The sequence below is a fragment of the Plecotus auritus genome (assembly GCF_963455305.1).
Source record: "Plecotus auritus genome assembly, chromosome: 3".
Classification (NCBI taxonomy): domain Eukaryota; kingdom Metazoa; phylum Chordata; class Mammalia; order Chiroptera; family Vespertilionidae; genus Plecotus; species Plecotus auritus.
Window position 1 is genome coordinate 212,042,306 of NC_137772.1, and position 26,375 is coordinate 212,068,680.

Consider the following 26,375-nt stretch of genomic DNA (forward strand, 5'->3'; position numbering starts at 1 on the left):
GATTGAAGAAAAAAATTTAATGTCAGAAGCTGAGTAAAAATTGGATGTCATTCTCAGCCATTTGGGAAACAAAATTTTCTTTCTCCATTTGGATGTTTTTTAGATGAAACATTTCATTTTGGCATTGCAGCAGAACTTATCCATGTCTTCCCATAATTCAGATCTAATTTGTTTGTAAAGCCAGAGCTCAAGTCTCAGGTGACCACAGGAAGCCAAGTTCTGAACTGGATGATCAGAGAGGCCTCAGAGTAGGTCTCTCCTGGCATTATACTGACAGCTGTTACCTTCACGGTTTTATCAAGAGCTTTTGCTCAGCACAGGACCAGCTCATTTGGTGTAAATCCTGATTGTATAGGGAATTGGTCTTGGCCAAAAGACTGACAGACCCGAAGGTCTGGTGTACGGGATGCAGATGTTAGAGTTTTGTTTTTATTTTGTCCTTTGCTCATATTCTCTTCATCCTTGTTTAACCTCAGGGAAATGTTAGGCTTTTGTCAGGAATCAGCATTAAACCACATCTAAAAATTTGAATTCTAAGAAACCTAATTTTATAGATTAACACAAATAAATTACTATCCCATGGTATGCAAGTATGAGACTTCATTGATTTATTCTATGAAATATCATCCTTAGTTGTTGCTTCACCAAGATCAGATGGTACAAAAAATAACCCTGGATTGCATAATGACGTATAAACATCCGCATATTCTCCCTTATAGGTAAGTTATTTGAAGCTAAAGAAATGCTATTTCTTTGGTTGATTTTTATCTTTTTACCTGAGAGCCTCTTCTAAAATAATTTTATTAAGGCCTTGGATTTCTTCTTTTCTAAAGAAATCATAATGCTATTTTAGGTAAGAAATTAAAACTGGGAGTATATTTATTTGTTAAGAGTGCTTCTCCATATACATAATAATAAGGTGGGAAAGAGAATATTAATTTAAAAATATGTGTTGAGAACATTATATCATTTTTCCTTGTTTATATAATGTCTTAACATTTTGTTGACTAAGCAAATCATAACAATCACTTTAAAAAACTGAAGAAAGCTTTTGTATTATGCTCTTTGAAACAGTTGAATTATTGACTAAGTCTAACTCTTTATAATCCCTTTTATCTTTTAAAAATTGAGAACCTATCATTTTGGGAGGTATTTCTGTGAAGATTTTCCTTTATGGATGTCAACTACTTTATAGACTATTCGTTAGTATCTATTTTTTGTTACACATAGTACTTTACCATACTGCAATTTTTTAAAAAGTACTGTTGATTATTAAGTGGTGATTTGTGCTGTATTCTATTTTTAAAGGGAAAGTTTGCAGAGATTGCTTGAAGACAGAAGCTTTAAGGAAGAGATAGTGCATTTTAGCATTTCAGAAGATAATACAGTAGTGAAAACAGCCCACCGAGCAGATCTGTTTCCTGTTCTGATGAGGTATTTGTACTGTTTAAATTCTGGTTTATTTTTATATTTTTAAATATATGTTTTTATTGATTTCAAAGAGGAAGGGAGAGGGAGAGAGAGACAGAAACATCAATGATGAGAGAGAATCATTGATCGGCTGCCTCCTGCACACCCACTATTGGTGATCGACCCGCAACCCAGGCATGTGCCCTGACCGGGAATTCCGGGAATTTAACCGTGGCCTCCTGGTTCATGAGTTGATGCTCAACCACTGAGCCTGGCTAAATACTGATTTTTTTAATAGTGGATCACAAAAACAATTGTGAATATTAATAGTATTATGGTTCTTTCAGTAGTTGTGAAATTCGACATTGCTCTAAGTTTTACTATTGAGAAGTAATAAAAATAATTCCTTTATTTAGTATGTAACTAAATATGAGATATAAAAGGTATTGACTTTTTGTGTTATTTATTTAACCATTCCATCACAAAACTTTGTTATTAGTTTTAATATTTTTCATTGGATTTTCTTGCTCAAAAAAAATAGTAGTAAATGACAGTCATCAGTCAGATTGTTAGTCTCTATTATAAACCCTTCGAGGTACCATTTTACTGAGAATAAAATAGAAAGCCCTTACTGCTCTTTAGGGGGCCTAGAATGGCCTAGTCCAGACAGCCTCTCTGACCATATCTCTTCCATTTACTGTGCCCTCAGAGCCCACTTTAGAGTCCTTGGACTTGTCATGCCTCTGCTTGGAACACATAACAGCTAACTCCTCTTCACTCAGCCTCATCTCCAGAATCATTATCCGAGATGCCTTCCCTGACCTCATTATATAAGGTCACACCCTTATCACTCTAGTCCCTTACCTCTATTTATTTTTCTTCACTATACTCAGTCATCCAACATAGCTCTTCTTATTTCCCTAGCTAGAAGGTGAACTCTATGGCCTCTAGTAAATATTGGTCAAATTAATTTTTGTTCTCTTTTATGATATAAAATCTCTTTTTCTGTTGTTGTTGTTTTTTTTATTGGTTTTGTTTTTTGTTTTTTAATGTTCATATTGCCTACATAGCCTAGAAGAACTAAGTGTGGAGGTGATGGTGCTGGTGGTGGTGGTGGTGATTATTCTTGTGTTGCTCCTGGATGTAACAGTAATGCTTCTAGAACAGCCACTTTTGGGGGGGAGTGGAGGGGGGAGAGGATTTATCTTTATTGTCGAAAGTATTGTAGATGTCCCCTTTTTTTCCCCATTGACCCCCTCCACCCTGCATCTGCCCCCACCCTCCCAGGCCTTCACCGCACTATTGTCTGTGTCCATGAGTTATGCATATAAGTTCTTCGGTTAATCTCTTCCCACCTACCCCACCTTCCCTCTCACATTTGTCAATCTGTAGAAGAGCCACTTTAAAAAATATATATATATATGTGTGTGTGTGTGTGGGGTGTGTGTGTGTGTGTGTGTTTTAATTGATTTTTATAGAGAGAGGAAGGGAGAGGGATAAGGAGATGGAAACATCAATGAGAGAGGAATATCATGTATCGGCTGCCTCCTGCATGGCCTCTGCTGGGGATTGAGCCCACAACCTGGCCATGTGCCCTGACAGGGAATTGAAACAGCGACCTCTTGGTTTTGGGGTCGATGCTTAACTGCGGAGCCACATTGGCCAGGCAGAACAGCCACTTTTAAAGTGTGGTCTGCTCCGTCTTGATGGGCTGTCCCTGAGACACTGTTCAGAGGTTCACAAAGAGAAAATTTTTTTGCTAATACGACTAAGACATTACGTCAGAAAGTTTTATCATGCTAAAGAAAGTAGCTTTTATTACTAGGTTACTTAGTATGTCATCAGGAATGGATGTTAAATTTTATTAGAATGCCTATTAAGCATGTAATAATTTTTTCCTGTGAACCATTGACCTATATTAATCTAATAGATTTTATTAATTATTCTTTCTTGCATTTCAGGGGTAATCCTTATTTATCTTGTTTTAATGCAGCATTGGATACTGTATTTAGAAATGTTGTGTTTTATGTTCACAGGAAGACTAGTATATAGTTTTGTCCCTTAACCCTTCTCAATTATCACAGTTAGATCACCTTTCATAAATGAGAAAGGACTGTTTCTTGCTTTCTTTCTTGGAAATGGTTTTTTCTTGAATGTTTAAAAAATGTATCTGTAAAACTTCATGAGTTCCACGTTTACTCATGTCCCAAGTAGATCCCAGGAAAGGATCTGGGGCATTCATCTAAGGCGTCCCTTGAGATAAACTTTAACTGCAGGATTTGGGACATTCAAGTCTGCTCTGCATCAGCAGGACCGAGGGCAGGCTTAGGACCATAAAGACCAAAGGCTTTAATTTTAAGTTTAAGTGTACACAACTTAATTCAATGAACTGCCGGAGGAATTACACCACATGAAGCGTTTGCAGTTGCAAATCACACAGCTTTTTATTACTCACACAAATTCCTGAGCAGCTGCGGGCACAAACTTCGTTAGGGATCCCCGTGGTGTTGTCCTCTGTGGTCCGGCAGCTAGGCTGGTCTGGTCCGGGTGCAGGGGTCTGGAGTTGTTCTCCCAAGAGCTCGGTTGCATCTCAATTGGGGATTACTGGCCGTTCTTCTGTCATCTGGCAGGAAGCGGAGCATGGAGCGGCATCCTTTGTCAGACCGACAAAGGGACGGGCCTTTGTAATGTCTCGACAATGCAAGCATCGTTGGCTGGCAGGGTCCATATTTAAAGCTTGTTCGTACCCATAGCAGCCCAGGTGGCTATCAATGATTTACGTCAATGCACATATGTTAATCTTAAACACGGTGAGGGGGCTAACGAGAGTACATCACTCAAGCAAGTTTTTATCTTGACACAAGTTACTCTGCGTCAGTTCAAATCCTTACCTCTGGGGTACACACGCTTCAGGGCAGTGGGGAATGTATCTTTAATATCAGACTTTAAGTTTTAACTTAACTCAAACATTTTTTAACTTTTCTCATATTCTTTAAGCATTTTTTAACATTCCTATATTTTACTACAACAACTCATGATTACTGGCCTATTTAGGTTTTCTTCTGAAGTTATTTTGCTTATTTATACATGTGATTTTCCCCCCAGAAAATTACCCATTTAATTGAAATCTTTCTAGTTCCTTTATTGTACTTGTATTCTCATTTTATTTCCTTTTAATCTATATATACTTGTTTTCATTCTTTCTTTAGACTTACCTTTTGCTTACCTACTTTAATTGCACTTTTTTCTTCGTTATTATTTCCTTCTTCCTGCTTCCCTTAGCCTTGTTTGTGTGTGTGGGTGTTGATGTTTAACTAAATTTCCATGTTTAATATCCGGATTCTATTTCATTTTTCCTTGTTTTATAGTTTATTCATTTAAATCTGTTGAGTTGCTATGCTCCCCTTTTCAGGAAAATAAAACACATAGTATTGTGTTTTAGGGTTAATGTGCAAACAAAATAATGTTCTTTTGACATTTTAGGATTTTGTATGGGCGAATGAAGAATAAGACTGGGAGTAAAACTCAGGGGAAATCTGCTTCAGGCACCCGCATGGCCATTGTTCTGAGGTTCCTGGCTGGGACCCAACCAGAGGAGATCCAAATATTCTTAGACCTGCTGTTTGAACCTGTGAAGCACTTCAAGAATGGTAGCTGTCAATCTCCTGACACTCTGAATGTGTGTTGTCTGCTGTAGACTTCTAATGTCTCAGGCTAGGTGTCCTGCTCTTTGGTATCTTTCTGATGTTGTTGCTCCTCCCAGCCTCAGTGGGGGACTTTTTGGTTGAAATGCAATTCATTTTAAACTTTGATTGTATTAGATGGAGCTCACAATTGATCACAGCTGATAGGCACCCATGTGTTAGGAATCCCCTGATTAGAAAATGTGTATTTTGTTATTGCTGCTTTGCAGTTAGGCCATTTGAGACTGGTACTCATCTACATACAACGAATAGGCTTCTCCTTAGAATCTTAAAGCATGCTACAAAATTAAACTTAATTGTCTTGGTGTTATGCATTCACTGAGTCATTCATCTACTGATTAATGATTTGTTGAATACCTCCTGTAACCCAAAACTCTGTTGGAAATAGAGTATCTAAAATCTCTGCTCTCAACCTCACAGTCTAAATGAAGTAGGTGTAATAAGTGTATTCAGTGAGCTGTAAGGCTCTGTGGTATGTTCTCTGGTATGCATGTTAGTAATTAATAATAATGGCTAACGTTTATTGAGTGCTAACTTTATGCCAGATGTTAGGACAGGTCCCTTTACAGACAATTCAGTTAAACCTTAAAACAACCACAGGAGGTATCATTAACTTTTGCCCCCATTTTATAAATGTAGAAACTGAGGCTTAGAGAAGGAAGTATTTTGTCCATTGCCTCTCAACTAGAAAATGGTTAGAATTCTAGTCCAGATCTTTTTGACTACAAAACCTCTAATCCAGTTTCATAATTGCTTTAGGCAAACATATATATTTATTTGTAGGGTAATGTGTGGCATTTGTTTTGTATTTTTTCTGGGAAAATGGATCCAGCAGTTCAAAAGGTTTTCACTCAGCATAATGTTGCTCTGTGAGGGAAGTTGGCTCTAATGAATACGAGATTTTGTTCAGTGTAATAGCCTCTGGTTAAGAGGGCAGCTATAAATGATACTCTCATGGATGGAACACTTGGGTATGTGAATCAGCAAGCTATCATCTTATACCATTTGGTTAGAAGTAAAGCTCAAGCAATAAAAATTCAAGTCTTTTAAGTAAATTATGAAGTAAGTTTATAAAGGACTGTTGTTTCATTTATTTCCCAAGGGTTACAAGAGAAATAAAACATTTGATTCTCAGCCCTCCAGGAGCTTATAATGTAGCCACACATTTTCTATGAAACTCTGAAGTCAGCATAGTCATTGGAAGCTGAGAGAGAAAATGCTGGGAGAGTTTCTAGATGGAATAAATTAGTAGCTTGCATTTTGAGAATAGTATAATTAGGATGAGAATTGGGCTTAGAGACTTAGTTCTGTCACAAGTTTCTTACTCTTTTATCCCTCAGTTTCCTCATCTATAAAGTGATAATACTAGTGAAACCTAACATACCTAGCTCATTGAACATTTGGTAAGGAACAGAAGTAGAAAATCAATGAGGAAAGTATATTATCATCTATAAATTACTATAACAATAGAAAATACTGTATTACTGAGGGAAATTGAAAGGAATCTATAATAACAATGATAACAATAAGCTGTAACTATAACAAGATAATAACAAACTACTATTGCCTTTTACATGATATCTCTGTTCCTCTCTTTCCCTAGGAGAATGCCATTCTGCAGTCATCCAGGCAGTGAAAGATTTGGATTTGTCTAAAGTTCTTCCTGTAGGTCGCCAGCATGGTATCTTAAATAGCCTTGAAATAGTATTGAAGAACATTAGCCATCTGATCAGTCCATACCTACCAAAGATCTTGCAGATACTGCTCTGCATGACAGCGACTGTGTCACATATCCTTGACCAACGAGAAAAGGTGAGAGAGATTCTCTGTATATGCTTTTTGGGGGGCTAGTAAGTGTCTGTGTTGTATATGGGAAATTGGTTGGGACTTGAATACTTCACATCCTTCCAGGTTAAATCTGTCTTATGCAAAGTGTCTTTAAAACAGTTTTTCATATAATGGAGATCTTCATTGTTAGCAGTATTTATGTATGGTCAGAAAATGCAAATTACATCAAGTGTATATTTTAAAAGGATATAAAATAATAGAGAGTGAGTTCCATATGCATCTCAGAAACCAAAGTCGGGCAGAGCAGAGTTGAGCTGATGTTTCTTAGGTTTTAATTTTAGGAGCCTAGAGATGAAGGACATCTTCCAATGTTCATTTATCCGGACGGCTGGAGAATGAATAGAGTACTGTTAGCATCATCCTTGTTGTTTTGACAGAGTTACCCAGAGCTCTTTTAACAGTAGATGCTTGATTGCTGTACTTGCTATGTTTTGACTATAGATAAGAAGCAAGGCCAGGCAAGACAAGCCAGCTAGCCAACTGCAAAAAAAGAGACTTCACAAGGTGCTGTTGAGTAAATATTTTCTGAGTTGTATTCAAGACAATAGTTAGTATGCTCTGTTGAAATAGGTGTGTGAACATCAGTAAACTCTGGAGTTCAGGGAAACTTAATGTCTTTATGGGCTAAAGGCTTCTGGAGAAAATAGGACGTAAGGTGAAAATTCAGACTCAGATTTTTGCTGTGGATTCTCAGCTCATGATAAATAGACACAGCTTTAATTTGGCTAAAGTTATTTCATTTGTTTTATGGAGTTGCCTGGTGAACTGCCTCTCAAATATGGCCATGATAACTGAAAATTGACAGCCAAAATTTATGCTGCTTTTGGGGGCTGTGTATAGATATAAATCTGCTTTAGTAATGAAATAATATTCTCTGATTACCAAGATCCAGAGGTTTAGAATGCACCCTCCATTTTGGTAGGCACTGTTTTGTTTTCATTTTTTCAGTCATTTCTTCAGCAAATATTAATTGAGCCCTACTCTGTGTGTGGTACTGATCTAAGCACTGGGGATGGAGAGTGAACAAAGCACTTGTTCCTTTCCTTGTTCAGTAAATGCTTAAATCATCTGTGCTGTCTACCAGGCAATGTTCTAGGTGGGGAATGGAAAAGATTAAGACTCAGTACCGTGGGGAGAAAAGTGACAGGAAAATAAAATGAGACCTATTTATAGATCTCTAAATGTAATTCTTTGTGGAGCTCTCTCCTGTCTAGTACCCTCTTCCCTGTGAATTTTAGCTGCCTCAGCCCACCCCCTCAAGTCCCATGGCTCTGTCTTCTCATCTTGGAAAGATGACTGGACTTTGCCTTCTCACACTGATGCCTGAAACTCTCCAGGTAGAATGATAGGCAATGTGTAGGGCTCACTTCATCTGTTTCTTCCCTATTGGGGCTTACTGTCATCTGCTGCCTGCTGTCCAGTGTCTGAAAATTATCCTATATAATAAAAGGCTAATATGCAAATCGACCGAACAGCAAAACAACCGGTCGCTATGACACGCACTGACCACTAGGGGGCAGATGCTCAATGCAGGAGCTGTCCCCTGGCGGGCAGTGCACTCCCACAGGGGGAGCGCCGCTCAGCCAGAAGCCCTGAGCTGGTGAGTGCAGCGGCTGTGGCGGGAGCCTCTCCCGCCTCCATGGCAGCACTAAGGATGTCTGACTGCTGGACATTCCCCAAGGGCTCCCCGACTGTGAGAGGACCCAGGCTGGCTGAGGGATGCCCCCACCAAGTGCACAAATTTTGTGCACCAGGCCTCTAGTTGTTTCATATATTCTGTTATATTGTCTAGTGTCAGAGAGGGGAAGCTAAATCTGATCCCTGTTGCTCCATTTGACTGGAATGGGAAAATCACCAGAAAGGAGCAGGCAGACAGTCCTCCAGCTAACATCGGTCTGGGAGTCCAATATCTAGAGCAGAAACCTCATGGTACCTGGGGCATCAGGAAGAGTCCTTGACAGGCGATTGCCTCAGGAATAGACCCAAATTAGCCCTGGGATTAAGGCTGCTTTGGCACCACCTTATAAAGCTGAAAAAGATCACACTTTTCCCAAGTAAATGAATTGCATCCCAGAACAAAACTCAAAAACATTCAAATTATTTTAAAAATAATAAAATTCACAGTGTCTGATATTCAGGCAAGTTTTACCAGGCATCCCAAGGAGGAGGACAATTTTATTCATGATGAGGACAAAAACTAGTCAATAGAAGCAGACCCAGAAATGACATATAGATGATAGAATTAGATAAAGACTTAAGACAGCTATTAGAAATGCACTCCATATATTCACAAAAGTAGAGGAAAGCAGGAACATGTTAAGGAGAGACATGAAGATGTGAAGAATCTATATAATAAAAACCCAGTGATCGTAACACCGTAACGACCAAAGACCATCTGATCAGACCATCTGATTGAGGGTGGGGTGGCTAGCCAACCCCTCCCACCCGTATGTGGCCCCTCGCCCTGGCCAGCCCAGTGCCCCAGAGGGGACCCCTGCCACGATCACGGGCATGGCTGGGCTGCAAACTGCTGGCAGCCCCTCACCCAGGCCGGTGCGGTGTGGCACAGTCTTTTAAAAATAAAGACCCGCTGGAACTCTGAGGTGCCTCCTGGCACTGGCCACCCCGCCCCTACCCCCACCCCGCTCAGAGCCCCAGGTAGAGTGGCTTGGGTGGGTGTGGACTGCGTGGCCCCAGGCCCCGTGGGGGTGGAAAGGTTCGTGCCACAGCCAGTGTTGTGACGTCGGTTAACTTTGCTGGGGAGGCCGGTGGGGCTCCCATGTGTTCGGGGGCAGCCTGTTTATGCTGGGACCCGGGTGCCTGGCTGCACACACGCGGTGGGCATGTGCTGGGAGCGTGGCGCAGGTGTCATATGGACATTTGTGTGTGAAAAGGTGTGCATAAATGCATCTGTTTCTCAGAAGTGTACCTGTAATAGGCAGTTTTCAAAATGTAATCCAGAGCAAGGGATCTGTAGTGAAAACACGCACACAAGAAAAGGTTTTTGATACTAAACACAAAGCTGTAGTTGAAGTGTTTATGCCCAAATGTACTGTTAATCAAACATATGGTGATATTTATCGTCTGGTGGGTCTGTTTGAAAGGTTTGGTCGATCAATTCTCATTTCACAAAATAAAATAATAAACTAAGTGATTACTAAATATATACTTGTAAGGCCAAAGTAGTTTACCCACTTTGTGTACTTTTTGCACGAATGTAAACACATCAAGGCTGTTTATAAAGTATAACTTGGATGATGTGACAATATGGTTGAGGAAGGAGGTGTGGCCAGTTGTTTTTAAAATTAGGCACCTCACAGTTTTTAAGACAAACGTGTTAACTTAAAATCTTCAGAAGGCAGGGTCAGGGGTCTTTTAAGACCTTTGTATAGGCCTAAGACAGTGGTAGGCAAACTGCAGCTCGCGAGCCACATGCAGCTCGCGAGGATGCGATTTGCCGCTCTGTTGTCTAATGAGTTTGCCGACCACTGGGATAGGGGCTTAATCACAAGGAGTGACAACAGCCTGTAATTATTGGAATTGAGAGTCTAGGTCAGTGGTCGGCAAACTCATTAGTCAACAGAGCGGCAAACTGAGGCTCACGAGCCGCATGTGGCTCGTGAGCCGCAGTTTGCCGACCATTGGCCTAAGACATAAAAAAGTAGCTACCTTTTTAGGATGTGGCCTGAAAGAAACCTGTTATTTTCAGTTATTACTGTCTTCAAAGTTAAATAACATTTTGCAGCCTTTTTATGTGATGGGTTTTTTTTCATACTTTCATTACAATATTTGAAATAGGTGTCATTATTTTAAAGCAATAGTTTTTTCCTCTCAATATCAGAGACCTAGTTTTCACACACACCCCAAAAATGTTTGTTTGAAGTAACTTATGCATCTGGACTCCGGGGGGCCTAATAAGCTCAGTGATTAGACAAGTGCCTTTATAGCCAAGGTCAAAGGCTCTTTCCCCTGATTAGCCCTTGAGGGGGAGCAGCCAGAGGCTCTCCTGACCAGCATAGGGACAGGGGCAGGAAAACTATTAGAGGAAAAGGAGTGGGATTGGAAACTCCCTCCCAACAACCCTTAGGAGAGTTCAAATGCTGGGAGCAGCTGCAGGCGGGTAGGCGGGGCGCAAGCGCAGCAAGGCACACACGGGTGGGAGGGGCGGTGGACTACCACGCGATTTTGCGCACTGGGCCTCTAGTTTAAGATAAAATAAGAGAATGTGATAGGGAGTGACCAAACGGAGTAGACGGGTGCTGCTTTAACTAGGGTGGTCAGGATCCTCACACAGGAGGTAATATTTGAGTGTGCACCTATTGGTCCATGGGAAGAACATTTGGGGCAGAGATCATGATTTGTAGCCTAAAGTCCCTGAAGTAGAACAGTCTCGGCCCTTTCTGAGAACAGGGCAGAAGGATGAGGTGGCTAGAGCACAAGGAGTGGGAAGAATCGTGTAATGAGCTCAAGAGGCAGGTAGGGCCTCATGGGCTGTGCCAAGGAGCTGACTTTACTTCCAGGTGTACTGGGAAACCCCTGAGGGGTTTGTAGTAGGGGGATGATAAGCTCAGTTGGATGTTTTAAGAATATCACTTTGATTCCTTTGTGGAAAATAGACTGTGCGGAGGCCGAGAGTGGAAGCTGAGAAGAGGTCTTGGAGCCCTGGCCGGTGTGACTCAGGTGGTTGGAGCATTGACCCATGCACAATAGGGTCAGAGCAGGTTCAATCCCTGGTGGGGCACCTATGGGAGGCAGCCGATTAATGTTTCTCTCTCACATCGATGTTTCTCTCTATCTCCCTCTCTAAACTCAATAAAATAACCTATCCTTGGGTGAGAATTAAAGAAAAGAGAGATTTTGGAAAATTATGTTATGAGAGTTTGAGGATGATAGGAAGCATTATGTGAGAATTTTCTTTTATGCATTATAGCCAGTGACAGTGACTTTATCTCTACATGGATACATTAAATCCTGAATGGTTAAAGGTTTTTTTGTGTGTGTTCTTTTGTTGTTGTTAATCCTCACCCTAGGATATTTTTTTCATTGAATTTTAGAAAGAGTGGAAGGGATGGAGGGAAGAGTAGAGAGAGAAACATCAATATGTGAGAAACACATCAATTGGTTGCCTCCCACACGCGCCCCAGTCGGGGCCGCGGATCGAAGCTACAACCCAGGTACGAATCGAACCCACGACCCTTTGGTGCACGGTCCAACTCTCTAATCACTGAGCAATGCCAGCTAGGGCTGGGTAAAGGATTTATAAACCCTCTGTAAGTCCTCCGCCTTTTTGGTTAAGGTAGAAGTCAATCAGTAATACAGCCTTACTCCTGTGTCAACAATCAGTAACTCAGAGGATCATTTGGGCAATTTCACAGTTCATTAGTCAGTGAGATGCTAAGCTTCTTGAGAGGTAGGCATTTCTCTTATTTTTTTAAAAAAAATTCTTGGACAAATCCAAAGAATTCTATGAGGTGCTATAATGAATTATTGCACAGTAATATTGCTTAAATAAGTTAAAGTTCTACCTTTGTGTGTTTTAACTACATTACACATTTACTTTTGGGTCTTTCAGATCCTCCGAGGTATTGACTGGCACTCAGATGTTTATTGTGAGGGTAGCTTTGGTTTGGCTTTGTTTTTCTTTACATTTAAACAATGGAGTAACTTGGAAACATGCATAAACCCAGGCCTGTTGGTGATTCATCTAGATTCTAGAAACTAAAGTCCACAATTGATTGTTTGCAGGATTTTCCTCCAGTTTATCCAACAGTTAGTGAGCAGATTGGGCAGCTGGTGCTGTAGTTACAGAAATGAATAGAACACACAGGTCCTACCCCAGAGAGGGGGCTTGGTGGTGGGGTTGGGGACAAGGTGGAGGGGGTCTGATTTGAGACCGTGTTTGCAAAGGTTAGTTTTTCATTTGCTCCAGGGGATCATGATACCATGTGGGGTTTTTTCAAATATCAGTAGTAGTTTTTATCTTTTCATGATACAGCTGTAATGAAAAGATTGCCAGTGGAATTGAAGCAGAACAGAATGACTTAAAGCTGTGTCACCTTATCCTTGCCTATCATTTCCTGTCTTTGTAACTTGTATAAGGAGATAATTAACCATAAGTACATGGTAGAAGCTTGCTGGGTATGTGAAATACCATGATTCCTCAGACTTGCACAGCAAATTAGAGGTGTCTTTACACCTATTCACTTGAATTGAAAATGTGCTCTTCCCAATTCACATACCTCTGTTGATCAAAATATTAGGTCTTTATGAGAAATAACTTCCCTTTTAATTTTTTCATATCTTGGCCATGAGATTTGATATTCATTTATTAGAGCATTTGTGTTGTCTTGAGAAATTTCAGGGTAGTTTTTAGATTTTTATGTAGGTAATTAAAGTCATATGTAAAAATAAGTTGCCACTTGTAGATCCAGAGTCCAGAGTATATTTATCAAGTGGAAAAATATTTAGGGGTTGAGTCTTAACCCATGTGTTTGTGTTTGCTTTTTTTTAAAAAAAAAAAAAAATATGTATTCTTATTGATTTCAGAGAGGAAGGGAGAGGAAGAGAGAGATAGAAACATCAATGATGAGAGAATCATTGACCGGCTGCCTCCTTCAAACCCCACACTGGGGATTGAGCCCACAACCCGGGCATGTGCCCTGGACAGGAATCAAACCCAGGACCCTTCAGTCCACAGGCCTATGCTCTATCCACTGAGCCAAACCGGCTAGGGCCCATGTGTTTGGATTTTATAAATTCTGTGCTCCGGAGAAATCTCTCTGAGGCCTTGTTCTCTCTCTGCCTAGCCTAAACATCTTCGTCCTTTAGGATCCATTGGAAATTCTGCCTCTTCCATGAAGCTTTATCCTTCTCAAATTTATAATTCCTCCCCTCAGATGTTTTTGGCATTTTCAGGCTCACATAATTTAATAAATTTCCTTCATTAAGATTTTATGTATATATATTTTTAAATCCCTAGCCAAGGATATGTTTATTGACTTTAAAGAGAGGGAGGGAGGAGGAGAGAGAGAAACACAAATTGGTTGTCTGACTGGGGATTGATCGAACCTGCAACCTGGGTATGTGCCCTGACCTGGAATTGAACCCAAGACCTTTCACTGTACAAGATGAAGCTCCAACCAACTGACCACACTGGCCAGGGCCTTCAGTAAGGTTTTAAGCTGAGGTCAGGACTATGGCTGTCATGCCATTGGACCCAACAGTGGGACTCAGTAAATTGTTCCACTCTGAGCCAGAACCAAATGCCTTCATATTTGTGATTTCTCTAACTCCATAGAGAAGGAGATGCCCTGCAAAGAAGCAGTGTCTGTCACAAAAGAAGGTGCTGTTAATTCAGACATCCACCCACTTCAGCATTGGTGCCTCTAAAGAGAGACATCTTGTTTTCTTCCAAATTACATTTTTCTTTGAATTATGTACTTTGAGATCTTCCCTTGCCTTATCAGCCACCACAAAGTATTCCACTGTATGGAGAGAGCATAAAATCTTTAGCTGGTTCCCTAGACTGAGTTTAACAAGAATAATTTAAAACTCCTAGTTTTAACCAAGGTAAAATATATATATATATATACACAAATGTGAAAACAAAGAGGAATGTGACTTACATTTGGAATGAAGGTTTAATATATTTTTCCCTAAGCTAAGGCTTTGTGATGCAAAAAAAAAAATAAATTTTTTTTTTGTTTTGTTGAGAGTGTCTGTTCATACAAAGAAGTCAGGATTTGATTTAAGACAATTAACTTGAGTAGAGAAGTGAAACAATGTAGAACATAAAACAGCTGTTCCAGTTGTGATTTCTGCCTCTAAGGTATGCTCCACTGTGATTTTACTGGGTAGTGATAATAGAGCATATCTCACCATTTGATTTTTTAGGTCTTTGCTTCCCCATATTGTCCAATGAGAAAACCAATATGACTTGAGCAGTTGACATTTCCGTGTGAATCAGAGCCAAAGTCAACAGACTTAATAATAAGATTTCCAGTTTGATTCTTAGCCATCTGAACTAGAGTGCCTCCCTGAGAAGTCAGTGATTAAAATGACATATATGTGTGTGTGTGTGTGTGAGTGTGTGTGTGTGTGTGTGTGTGTGTATTATTTTTTTTTTTAAATAGAAGATCTTTGCTTTACAGATACAGCTGAGGTTTATCAACCCCCTGAAAAATTTAAGACGTCTTGGAATCAAAATGGTAACTGATATCTTTTTGGATTGGGAGTCCTATCAGTTTGGAACAGAAGAAATTGATGCTGTCTTTCATGGTGCAGTTTGGCCCCAGGTAAACCTTGATCTACATTCTGCCTGGATACTTTTGCTTCTTCCTTTGTTGTTACTGCACCAGCAGAGTCTACACTCAGACATGAATGAATGCCTGTCCTGGTCTTTTCTTTTACGTTGAGCCTTTCTTTATTTCTGGAAGTTTCCGAACTCTTTCTTTGCCTCCACTACCACCTGAAGCTCAAGAGCTATTCCTGCAATGCCATAGCAGTTATTCTTAAGGCTAATTTGAATATGATTGTGTCCCTTACACAATATATAACTCATAGCACCTCACATGATGTGTCTCTGGATTTTGAGGGGAAATACACAGATATTTTTGTCACATGTTTCCTTGTTTGATTTCTCTGGTTATAACCACTTGGTGACAGCTAAGGTTACTTATTGCTAAGAAGACTGTAGGAGAGTCTCACTTTAGCGGATTTCTAGCTGCTTGAGCTCTGTCATCTCTGACCAATTGAACTTAAGCTTCCTGGTTCCTTTCAGGCATCTAGCATTTCCATGCACTATCTGCCATTTTTCTTGTGTAGGTGTTACTTGGATTACCTTACATTTTCCTCATTCTGTCCTTTAACTGTTCATCTCTGTGCCTTCACTCTTTTATCCTTCGGTGCAGTTTCCATGTCTGTTCTGCTTTTTAGTTGTTTTTTCTAAATTCTGTATATGTTATTATTTTGTATTCTGTTTTTATTTTGTTCCTAGATCAGCAGGCTTGGAACTGAGAGTCAGTATTCTCCTACTCCTCTGCTGAAACTAATTAGTATCTGGAGCAGAAATGCAAGGTATAGCCTCCCCTCTCTCCCTTTTAAAAAGAGCAGGTAAATTAGCCAAGGGCACTAATATGATTTATGGTCTTTCCATGCAGTGAACTATTGTAGGTGCAGTTTAAGAGAATAAGGCAGCTGAATCTTAAAACACATAGTTTAAAGAAAACATAGTTGCTGAACAATATTATAGTATAATTCAAGAAAATGGTTATGCATGTATGCAAATAGAAAATGTCTAGAAGGACATATGAGAAGCTGTTAATGTTACTGTAGCATGTGGAGGTTTGGGTGGGCTGTTTTTGCATATGTCACTATGTCATGAACATTTCCCCGAGTCATTAAATAGTCTTCAAAAATACACCGAAGAAGACCTTGATGTCCTCCTCAGGAAACCCTGTTACATTTTTACCAGTAGGAAGGGCTCGTTTATTTCCCAATTTGAGGATGCACTTTCATATCTTGTTTTATCACTGGATATATGCAAGCAGCATTCCATAGGCACATTGGAGAAATGTTTTATGTTTGTGTAATTTTTATGCAAAGGAGCCACCAAGGATTTTCATGATAGTGACTCAGTTTTATGTTAGTACGGTCCTTCACAAGGTATAGATCTGCATCACTGGATGCCACTCATTGTCTTCTGCATTTTCTCTCTCACTTTTGTTTGGAGTAAAAATAGAAGCTATATACTTATAGAGGAGGTAAGTGGCAGAACTTGATTTTGCTTTTTTATTTAACACTTCCCTGGTAGAAATCTTTAGAAGGGTTGACTTCTCTTGAATCCTCCATAGCAATAGATATGCATGTGTAGTTGTGTGTAGAAGAATTAATGAGTGTTTCAGAAACACTTGATGGGAATGTTACTCTTCAATAAATTTTTATTTTGAAATATGGCTCCAGTTTGCATAGCGTCAATCAGACATTGCTTACAACTAAGGTTAAATTATCTTAGAAATTAGGTGCATTCAGGACAACAAAAACTTGCTTACTAATTAGAGTAATCATAGCCCAGCTTGCATGGCTCAGTGGTTGAGCGTCAAACTGTGAACCAGGAGGTCACGGTTCGATTCCTGGTCAGGGAACATGCTCCGGTTGTGGGCTTGGTCCCCAGTGGGGGGTTTGCAGGAGGCAGCTAGTCGATGATTCTCTCATCGATATTTGTATCTCTCCCTCCCTCTCTGAAATCAACTAAAATTTATTTTTTTTAAAAAAATACAGTGATCAGCCCTAGTTGGTTTGGCTCAGTGGATAGAGCATCGGCCTATGGACTGAAAGGTCCCTGGTTCAATTCACAGTCAGGGCACATGCCTGGGTTGCAGGCTTGGTCTCCAGTAGGGGGCGTGCAGGAGGCAGCCGATCAATGATTATCTCTCATCATTGATGTTTCTATCTCTCCCTCCCTCTCCCTTCTTCTCTGAAATCAATAAAAATATATATATAAAATAAAAATAAAAATAGAGTGATCATAGAGTCTGTTGTCCAAACTAAAACATTCCTGAGGGTGAAGAAATGCTACAAACTATTAAGCCATACATTGGAACTGTTCTTGGCCACTCTCTTAATAGCTGCTCTGGTTCTGGCCACCATGACCCCTGAATGACTTAGTCTTTTCCTCCCCTGAGCTCTTTTCTCTCCTGGAAGACCCTATGACTACATACTGTCTTTCTTTCTTTTTTTAATTGATTTCAGAGAGGAAGGGAGACGGGGGGAGAGAGAGAAACATCAATGATGAGAGAGAATCATTGATTGGCTGCCTCTTGCATGCCCCCTGCTAGGGATTGAGCCAGCAACCTGGTCATATTCCCTTGACCAGAATCAAACCTGGGACCCTTTGGTCTGTAGGCCGATGCTCTATCCACTGAGCCAAACCAGCTAGGGCGACATTCTGTCTTTATTATACTCTGCTGTCTTCAGAGCTTACCTGTCTAATGCTCCTTGAAGGCAGACACCATTTTGTATTATTGTATCTTCCTCCATAGAGGGTTACCCCTCTTAATCCACAGTTAGTCATTATTCATTGCATGTGATGAAGTGCTTAAAGTTGCTGACTGAGCCGTACACTCGAGCACAGAGCATGCCCATGTGGGCTTCAGTTCTGTTGGTCAAGAGGCACACTTAGAAGTGGCATCGGATCTGATGGGCTTTTGCTAGGACCTTGCAGTTGAAAGCAGTTCTCTCACCTTTTCTGTTTGAAAACATTTTAAGACAACCTACAGCATAGTGATAAGAGTCGTCTCTGAAGCCACACAAATCTAGCTTCAGGTTCTAGCACCACTATATGTTCTTTGGCAAAATTGGCTTTCCTGAGCCTCAGTTTGCCACCAGTAAAATGGAAATAACAACTACTGACCTCATTAAAAATATAAAGCGTCTTCTTGGTGCCTGTCTATACTGTACCAAGTATCTATTGGACAAAGATATATGAATATAATCTCTTAGAACTTTTTTATCAGTTTGTCAGTACTAAGTATATTAAAGTGCCTGAGCTTTTTTTCCAATGATGATTGACCTTCCTACTAGCAGTTAGGATTGCATATCTGACTGTAAAACAGCTGCTGATTTGCCCGCAGCTGGAATGCTTCTGTGCCCTCCACCCAGCTGGTGTGCTTCATGGCCCAGGATTCTCTCATCGTCTGAGAGTCGTTCAGTATTGGGGATGGACTCATCCACTTCCCCCAACAGATGGCCCTAATCTCTGAACTGAATAGTGCATATCCTGATACAACAAGGCTTATCATTGAAAAATAGCCAGTCAACAATACATTTGTTTAGACTCTGGAGATTCATGATTCTAATCTCAGCTCTACCACTTATTAGCTCCATGGCTTTGGACAAGTCTGTTTCTTATCTGTAATATAGAGATAATGATACTACCTCACAGAGATCTTATGATAGTTAGATGAGAAATGTACATAAAGTGCCTATCCTAATATATAAAAACCCTGGGTCATAATGACCAGTAACGACCGAGTCTTGACCAACCGGAAGTCAGCCCTGCAGTTGTGGTGCCCCAGCACTGACTGCTGAGGGGGCTGTGAATCAGGGCCAGAGAGAGGCATGAAGAGAGAAGCAGGGACTGATCTGTTGCCTCTGAGGCAGCTTTTGATCAGCACTTGCCTCTCTCTTTCTCTCCCAGTCTGGCCAGCAGCCATGCCTCCATTTCTCTCTAGGCCTCCACTGGGGCTGCTGATCAGCCCCACCTTTCTGATCAGGCCCCCTTGATAGGCCCAGAGACGCTGACTGGCATAGCAACCGACCAATCAGAACCAAATGTGGGTACTGTGAAGAACCAATGGCTGCCTAGGAGGCGGAGCTTCTGACGCTGACTGGGCATAGACACCGACCAATCAGAACCAAATGTGGGTGCTGTGGGGAGCCAATGGCTGCCTAGGAGGTGGAGCTTTTGACACTGACTGGCATAGACTAGAAACTGACCAATCAGAACCAAATTGGCCAGCAGAGGAGGGAAGTTGGGGGTGAGATCAGGCCAGCAGGGGAGGGCCATTGGGGGTGAGATCAGGCCAGCAGGGAGGGCAGTTGGGGGCAACCAGGCCAGGAGGGGAGGGCAGTTGGGGGCAAGATCAGGCCAGTAGGGGAGGGCCATTGGGGACGAGATCAGGCTGGCAGGAAAAGGCAGTTGGGGGCAATCAGGTAGGCAGGCAGAGGCAGTTAGGGGCAACCAGGCTGGCAGGGGAGGGCAGTTAGGGGTGATCAGGCTGGCAGGCAGAGGCAGTTAGGGGTGATCAGGCAGACAGGTAGGTGAGCAGTTAGGAGCCAGCGGTCCCAGATTGTAAGAGGGATGTCTGACTGCTTGTGGGATCGGGCCTAATCTGGCAGTCATGCATCCCCCAAGGGGTTCACAGTTGGAGAGGGTGCAGGCTGGGCTGAGAGAACCCCCCTCTGTGCATGAATTTCGTGCACTGGGCCTCTAGTGTAATATAATGTTGGTGAAATGCCAATTATTACCCATCGAATTTTAGACTTTAATTTCCCTTTTGAGTATCTTATTAAGATTCATATAAACACATATTTGTTAAACTGACTATGAAAATTCATGTAGAAGATGTTTTTACAAATAAGCATTGAGAAATAAGATGACTATTTCAGTATTTTTTTTTTCCCTGCAGATACTTCCCTTTTCTGGCTAAACAGAAACCAGGGCACCCAGAATGTGACATCCTGGTCAATGTTTTTGCGATTCTCTCAGCAAAGAATCTCTCTGAAGCCACAGCCAGTATTGTGATGGACATAGTAGACGACCTTCTCACCCTTCCTGATTTTGAGCCCACAGAAACAGTCTCGAGCTTGCCCGTGACTGGATGCGTGTACACAGAAAGTGCAGACGGTATGTGTGCTGCAGCAGGCAAATAATTCTTAGACCTTTGAGGTAGCATTGTTCCCTCAGAAAGGTAAAAGTCAGTAGAATTTGACTTTTCTTTAGAAATTAATACCAATTTACATAAACTGAGTTTTCTTTGAAGTGGTAGAAATTCAGATTACTCATGCTCCAGAAAGTACAACTATCCTCTGGAAAATTATCAAATGATTTTCATTGTCATGTCTCTGAATTGTTCCTACCATATTGTGCTAACAAGTCTTTCACCACTAACAAAAATGGCTTAAGGGTCTCTTGTATAAATTTTTCATTCAGCCATATAGCTATTTTGTTTAAGAAGAAAGTTTTTTAATTTTTAGAGTTGAAATATATTAAACTTGCATAGTAATTGAGTGCTTCCCTTATCTGTCATTATGAATATACTGTACAGTTATCCAATAAGAGAGTAGTTAATTAAAGTCAAAATACTTGTCACCATTTATTTCAGAGTCTATCACAATAGGAGGACGATTAATTCTACCTCATGTACCTGCAATTCTCCAGTATCTCAGCAAAACCACAATAAGTACAGAAAAGGTGAAAAAGAAAAAGAACAGGGCACAAATCAGTAAGGAACTTGGCATTCTTTCCAAGTAAGTGATACATATTCTTTAAAGATAACTTCACTGTCTGTGGTCTTAATTTTTTAAAATTATATCTAGTTTTTCAGTTGTTTTAATGTGTTAGTAAGCTAAAAAGATTTTCAGTATTTTTGAAGGCCCTTTATTTTTAAGTTAGTGAAGAATTCCGTTTCTCTGCTGGAGTATTCATTTTAAACCTTTTATGGCATCTGCCTTTATTTAAATATACAAGAGAACAGACTTCAAAATTTGAAAGTAGACTAATAGTTTTGCTTGTTTCACCTTTGCATGTTTTGTTCAGTTAAAATTTTTAGTAACATGAGATCATATAGTTTTCTTGTTTTTGTTTCTTAAAATATTTTTACTGATATTTAAAGAGAGAGGAAGAGAGAGGGAGAGAAAAACATCGATGTGAGAGTGACACATCAATCGGCTGCTCCTGTATGCCCCCTACCTGGGATGGAGCAGTAACCCGGGCATGTGCCTTGACTGGGAATCAAATTGGCAACCTTAGTGCATGGGACAATGCCCAACCAACTGAGCCACATGGGCCAGGGCAAAATCATATAGTTTTTATTTTATTTTGTTTTACTTTGATAAAAAGAATTAGTTTAAAAGAATAGTTTGTTTTGTTTGGTTTTTGAGAGTTAAGATCTGAAAAGGTTTTTAAAGATTCTCTTTGGCAGTAGACCTAGTAGTATATGGTTATCCTATATAATAAAAGCCTAATATGCAAATTGACTGAACAGTGGAAAGACCAGTTTGCTTTGATGTACACTGACCACCAGGGGGCAGACGTCCAATGCAGGAGCTGCCACCAGCTCATAGGCCCCAGGCCAGCCAAGGAGTGTGAGTGGGCCCCCTCCCCCCCCCCCCCCCCCCGCCACAATTGCCCTGCTGGTCACCCCACAGATTGGCCCTGATTGTCAGCCAGGCCTAGGGACCATACCTGTGCATGAATTTCATGCACTGGGCCTCTAGTGATTTCTGTAAAGAGCAAGGTTGGTAAACCTGTGTACCAAACATGATTCTATCTTAAGCTTTAATTGTTTTAGGACTCAGTTGTTGAAACTTTATTTGTTCTTTGATACGGACACCAACATCAAAAAGTTGTATGTTAAAATCTTCCAGGAACTTCTTCTAAACATTTCATTTATACTATAATATTTATAAATTATGTAGAGTGGAAAGCACACTGGATGCACTGGTTACATTTTAGCACAGGCTCTGTGCTAGTGGGAAGATGATAGATCAGGCACCAGAAAGACCAGTGTTTGGAGGGCCTGCTCTGCCACTTCCTGGCTGGATGACATTAACGTCTCTGAGTCTCGTTCTCTGAGGAAAGTGGAGCTAATAAATCCCACATTGTAGAGCTATGGTGGGAGTTAAATTGAACTACTTTTTGTAGTCTTAAACAAGTCTTGGCACTTAAAAATGTTATTTCCTTGTAAAATATGAAATTACTAATGGCCAGATTGTAGCATTGGAATTTACTTTAACCCATCCTCACAATCAGACGTTACAAAAGAAATAGAATAATAGCCGTGAGCCTGAAGCTGGAGAGAAGTAAGAGTGGGCACTGCTGAGAACCGAGTTAGACTTTGTATACAGGCACGCATACTTAGTCACCTGTGACTTTCGTCGCTAATTTTTTTCTACAAAAAGTCTTAACTCCTTAGAGAAATACCCTTAACTTGTATGTTTTCCTTACCTACCAGTTCTTTTCCTTCTCTAGAATCAGCAAGTTTATGAAAGACAAAGAACAGAGTTCTCTCCTCATTGCACTTCTGCTTCCCTTCCTCCACCGTGGCAGTATTCCTCAGGTATACACATAGGACGTGACTTTGCCTTTGAAGTGGAGCTTGATTTGGGTTATTTGCAAACAGTAATTTTATTGGTTAGATTCTGTGATGCATTTGCCTTCAAGCATTTGTGAAAAGATTTATACAGAATTATAAAATTGAAAATAGAAGAGAAAAATTGGGACAGAATTTTGGGAATGGGGGCAGGCAAGAATGTGGAGACATCATCTACTGTAACAGTAAAAGTGTCAGCCCCTTCTTTTCCTTTGTTTAGCTTCTCATGCATTTCAGGATTTTGTTTTTCCTGACTTTGATCAATTACAAATCTGGAACCCAAGAAGTGCATTGTATAATCTCAAATATGGATCACAGTGGCAAAACTGAAGAAAAGTCAGACTGTTTTAATATTCAGACATAGCTAAGAGTTCCTAATATGATTTTCAAACCCCCAGTTCAGTCTTGATTAAAAGAGTCTTCCTGTGGCTAAAACTCATTTGCGAGGCCTTAGTAGTTATACTGAGCATCTATTATATAGTAATTCTGTTTAAAAGACCACAGATCTGGGGACAACCAGAGGTGTAAATTCTTCTTCACCAAGCTCATTTTTCTTGGCTCTTTTTGACTTGACAATAGAAGAAAGTTTGTTTGAAGACCATGCATATTTTCTATTAGAATTAAAGGAAGAATTTGTTAATGGACATCATTGTGGGTTTTATGTTAAATACTAAGAACTTTTAAAAGACTATGAAACAACTTGTCCAATGATGAGTTTTACTTCTTATTCATAATTATTTGTTTTCTGTGCTATAATGTATTAAAGCCAAGTTGACCAGTTTTATAAATTATTGAAGTATAATTTCTCTTCCTATTTCTTCCTAAGGATACAGAGATCGATATTCTGGTGACAGTGCAGAATCTGTTAAAACACTGTCTGGAGCCCACAAGCTTTCTCAAGCCTCTCGCAAAACTCTTCTCGGTGATTAAGAATAAGCAGTCGAGACAGTTGCTTTGTACAATTTTCCAGGTGTGTGATTATTCATTTCCACCCAAATCACCTCTGTGAGTGAGAGCAGGGAACATGGGTGGTGGGCAGAAAAGTTAAAGTTTTATTCACTAATGTACTGTTTTCATTCCTTTTAGACTCTTTCTGATTTTGAGAGCGGGTTAAAATATATTACTGATGTTGTCAAGGTAAGAAAGAAAAACCTTATTTCTCTTTTGCTTCAAAAGTGTTATATCATTTTTGTTTACTTGAGATTTATATATCTTTACTTACATGGTTCCAATGGCATTTCTCACAGCTTAACGCCTTTGATCAAAGACATCTTGATGATATCAACTTTGATGCTCGCTTCTCAGCATTCCAGACCATCACCTCTCATATTAAAGAGATGCAAACCGTGGACATTAACTACCTAATTCCAGTTATGCATAATTGCTTCTATAATCTGGAGGTAGGTTTTTATAGCAAAACTTTGTCAATTATTTTCTATTGTTTTGATAATACAACTACATGACCTAATTTCTTAATTTGTGTTTTGAGGAGGACAAGGGTTTTTTGTGTGTGTTTTTTTAATTTTTTTAATACATATTTTATTGATTTTTTACAGAGAGGAAGGGAGAGGGATAGAGAGTTAGAAACATCGACCAGCTGCCTCCTGCACACCCCCTACTGGGGATGTGGCCGCAACCAAGGTACATGCCCTTGACCGGAATCGAACCTGGGACCTTTCAGTCCGCAGGCCAGCACTCTATCCACTGAGCCAAACCGGTTAGGGCTGGACAAGGGTTTTTTAGTATAAAATTCTTTAAGTTGTGAAATATTTTGTTTGGCAAAGACCATATCGTTATTCTCAGGATTTGAAAGACTAAGATTTTGAATAAAATAATATATGTGGAAGTAAAAAAAAAACCAGTATATTAGAATAGAGAAATTCATAGGGACAGTAAATTAGGGGTTATCAAGCACTCAGGGGGAGGGAGGAATGGGGAGTGACTTCTTACTGGTACAGGTTTTCCTTTGGGGGTGATTAAAATGTTCTGAAGTTAGATAATAATGATGGTTGCATGACTGTGTGAATATACTAAAAACCACTGAATTGTACACTTTTTTTAAAAGGGCAAATTTATGGTATGTCAATTATATCTCAACTAGAGGCCCAGTGCATGAATTTCGTGCACAGGGCGGGGGTTGTCCCTCAGCCCAGCCTGCACCCTCTCCAATCTGGGACCCCTTGGGGGATGTCCGACTGCCAGTTTAGGACTACCAGCAGTCCAACATCCCTCTCACAATCCGGGACTGCTGGCTCCTAACTTCTCGCCTGCCTGCCTGCCTGATTGCCCCTAACTACTTCTGCCTGCCAGCCTGATCACCCCCTAACTGCTCCTCTGCTGGCCTGATTGATGCCTAACTGCTCCCCTACTGGCCCAATCGCCCCCAACTGCCCTCCCCTGCCGGCCCAATCACCCCCAACTGCCCTCCCCTGCCAGCCTGATCGCCCCCAACTACCCTCCACTGCCAGTCCGATCGCCCCCAACTGCCCTCCCCTGCTGGCCTAATTGCCCCCAACTGCCCTCCACTGCTGGCCTGGTCCCCTCCAACTGCTCTCCCCTGCTGGCCTGGTCCCTCCCCCTCCCAACTACCCTCCCCTGCCAGCCTGATTGCCCACAATTGCCCTCTCCTGCCGGCCGCCTTGTAGTGGCTATCTAGTGATGACATGGGGCGGCCATCTTGTGACTATGTGGGGCGGCCATCTTGTGATGATGTGAGGGCATCGCCACCTAGACTTTCATTGTATAAATTTTTCAAAATTATGTAACTGTATAATTGACAGTTTGCCCTCTTATATTGATATATGTTAGAAAGGAGAGGCGTGTGGGCTATATTAAGTACCATGTTGCTGAACTGAATTTAGACCCCAAAATGAGGAAAATGAAGCCCTTAATTAATAGTTAATCATGTAATGGGATCAATAATCTGTGGCATTTATAATTATTCATCTGATATTAAGGATTATGTAATATATGAAAAAGTAATCATGTTTGGGGCTCATTCTTTATATTTCATGTCAAACTTCAACATAAATTCTGTGTGTGTGTGTGTTTCTTTTCCTTTTTTTGGGGGGGTGGGGTGGGGTGGGGTTCTTTTTTTGTTTTATTCGTTGCAAGGAATTCTAAATTACTGCCTGGTTGGCTGAATTGGAAATACTTTCTCTGTACTCACTACCTACATTGTCAAACCAGAAACTCTAGTGCAACTAACCAGAATTATAACCAACCAACTCTATCCTTTTCAGTGATCACCTCATACTAAATATTGAGAACTGAATCTTTTATTCTGTTTGCTTTGAGAAGTAAAACTAATTCAAAAGTTTATGTCATAGTATTTCCTGAAATTGAGTGACACTTCTCAGTGAGCATGATATTTCAAAGTTATTTACTATATTCCTCACACCCTATTTTTGGTTCTTCCTTAGGTATGACGTACTTGTGGGACATTTCTCAGTAGGGATTTTTACAGAGAGCAGTGGAAATATTTTGTAAACCTTTTCATTAAGAAATAACATTCCATATTATATTATTGCATAGAATTACT

General features: G+C 40.5%; 1 protein-coding gene across 2 annotated transcripts in view; it reads left to right on the top strand.

Annotated features, from left to right (window-relative positions):
- UTP20 (UTP20 small subunit processome component) overlaps window positions 1-26,375 on the top strand; it is a 91,786-nt gene that overhangs the window by 36,745 nt on the left and 28,666 nt on the right. For both annotated transcript variants that reach the window (XR_013960086.1, XM_080659299.1), the window contains exons 24-35: window positions 634-719; window positions 1,309-1,434; window positions 4,894-5,060; window positions 6,718-6,926; window positions 15,113-15,256; window positions 15,958-16,037; window positions 20,150-20,367; window positions 20,846-20,990; window positions 22,714-22,801; window positions 23,661-23,804; window positions 23,921-23,971; window positions 24,082-24,234. Coding sequence is in view for 1 of the 2 variants with exons in the window: in XM_080659299.1 (XP_080515425.1) it covers window positions 634-719; window positions 1,309-1,434; window positions 4,894-5,060; window positions 6,718-6,926; window positions 15,113-15,256; window positions 15,958-16,037; window positions 20,150-20,367; window positions 20,846-20,990; window positions 22,714-22,801; window positions 23,661-23,804; window positions 23,921-23,971; window positions 24,082-24,234 (1,611 nt within the window). In the remaining variant the exon portion in view is untranslated. The remainder of the gene's footprint in view (window positions 1-633; window positions 720-1,308; window positions 1,435-4,893; window positions 5,061-6,717; window positions 6,927-15,112; window positions 15,257-15,957; window positions 16,038-20,149; window positions 20,368-20,845; window positions 20,991-22,713; window positions 22,802-23,660; window positions 23,805-23,920; window positions 23,972-24,081; window positions 24,235-26,375) is intronic.